General features: G+C 66.0%; 2 protein-coding genes across 2 annotated transcripts in view; one reads left to right on the top strand and one right to left on the bottom strand.

The window, feature by feature from the left end:
- Positions 1-241: 241 nt before the first annotated feature.
- Positions 242-442, bottom strand: MNEG_16095 (hypothetical protein; the record flags this gene model as incomplete). Its single annotated transcript, XM_014035435.1, has 1 exon — positions 242-442. A coding segment is annotated over one exon (201 nt), but the record flags the coding sequence as incomplete, so codon positions are not given.
- Positions 443-830: 388 nt separating this feature from the next.
- The window catches only part of MNEG_16094 (hypothetical protein), a gene marked incomplete at both ends in the record, with an annotated part of 1,612 nt that continues 669 nt past the window's right edge, over positions 831-1,773 (top strand). The window contains 2 exons of the mRNA XM_014035434.1: positions 831-995; positions 1,269-1,448. Of these exons, the coding sequence (XP_013890888.1) occupies positions 831-995; positions 1,269-1,448 (345 nt within the window). The remainder of the gene's footprint in view (positions 996-1,268; positions 1,449-1,773) is intronic.

The following is a 1,773-nucleotide window of genomic DNA, read 5'->3' as shown; positions in this document are numbered from 1 at the left end:
TGCGCGCGCGCCGCCTCCACGCGCAGCACGTGGCCGCGCCACTTGCAGCCGTTGTACTGCGGCGGAGGGAGGGGCCACGCGCGAGAGGGGCGGCGGCGCTCGCTGCTGTGCTGCGCTGCCGCGGGTGTTGCAGAGCTGCTCGCAAGGCGGATCCTTATGCACGGGTCGGGCTGGCCAGCCCTCCGCCTGCTCCCTTGATGCAGAGGCCTGCTGCGGCCCACAGACCCAGCGGCGGGCTCACCAGGCTCAGGCAGCGCGCCAGGGATGCATTGTCCTTCGGCTCGAAATCGACATAGGCAAAGCCGCGGCATTCGCCAGGGCTGGCGCCGAGGCCCTTGCTGGGGACGATGTCGCAGCCAGCAACGGCCCCAAACGGCGCGAAGCGGCCCTCCACATCGCGCTTTGTAATGTCAGGGGGCAGGCCCCCGACGAACAGGCGCATGGCGGCCGAGCCGGCTGGCGGCCGCTCTTGGGGTGGTGCTGCGCCCGCTGACGGCTGGATGCAGCACCTGCAGCGGCAGCAGCAGCAGTGGCGGCGGCACGCTACGCAGTGCTCCTGCGCTGGGGTCGCAATATGTTCAGCGTATAGACGTAGGCGATGTCAAAGTGCAGTCAGATAAAAAGCTCGCAATCAACGGACAAAGATAGATTTGGCAGGCACTTGGTCGTCACTTTGCTACCGGTATTCGATCCAGCGACATCACGCCGTGTATTCCGTGTACAACTGCAGTTTATAGGACAGATACGTGATCCTGTGCGACGGATAACACTAAGACTGCTGAGGAAGGGACCCGTTGCCTGCTCCGGGCTCGCCAGATCTGCGAGTCAGGATGCGGAGCCTAGCAGCGCTGGTCAAGGACCAGGCGCCTGCCTTTGTGCGGGCGTACGCGGGTGCCGTGGCGCCGGTGGCCAGCTCTCCCTTCCTGCGGTTCTCGAACCCGTACCCCACGCCCGTGGACACCACGCCGCTGCTTTCGACCATCCCCGAGACAAACGTGAGCCTCTGGTGTCAGCAGCAGTTCCTGGGGCTGCACACACTGATTTGATCTGCCGTCTCATGACCCTTGTTTGCTAGCTGTGGCCCATCTGAGTGTGGCAGGAGGTCATCTGGACGACATCATCGTGAATGCGTGCCTGGGCAGCATGCCCACGGTCCGGCCCCGCGATACCCTACACTGCGTTGCCGTCGCAGCACGCGACACCATCGTTGCCCCGCTGTGCCGCGCTGCGCCATCACCGCGACGCGATCCCCCGCGCTCCCCCCGCAGATCACGACGCTGGACAATGGCTTGCGCGTGGCGACGGAGGCCAACCCGCACGCGGAGACGGCGACCGTCGGGATCTGGATCAACTCTGGCAGCCGGTTTGAGACGGACGCGAACAACGGCACGGCGCACTTCCTGGAGCACATCCTGTTCAAGGGCACCAAGGTGATGGGTGCTGGGGGCGTGGGGGCCGGACCGGGTGGGCTCCATGGAGGCGGACAGCCGCCACGGCACCGGCGGCCGGCTGGGTCAGCAGCAGGGGCAAAGGTAGCAGCAGCAGTGGGTGCTGCAGAGTCAGCTCGCACACGCGTTGGTGCAAACACGCACCAAGCTGCTGCGGCTCTAGGCACGCCAAACTTGAGCCCTGCATACATGTTGGTGTGTATCGCGACCGTCCTAGCCCTGGGCAGCGGCGACGGCCGGCCACCGCACATGCGCCCGCCGCACGCTGAACCTTGACTCCACCTGGTCCCTTTCCTGACCGTGCACACGAACCAAACCCCCCCCC

This window comes from Monoraphidium neglectum (genome assembly GCF_000611645.1).
Source record: "Monoraphidium neglectum strain SAG 48.87 unplaced genomic scaffold scaffold05977, whole genome shotgun sequence".
Lineage (NCBI taxonomy): Eukaryota > Viridiplantae > Chlorophyta > Chlorophyceae > Sphaeropleales > Selenastraceae > Monoraphidium > Monoraphidium neglectum.
Note: the sequence above shows the minus strand (reverse complement) of the source record. Positions and strands in the feature narration are given on the sequence as shown.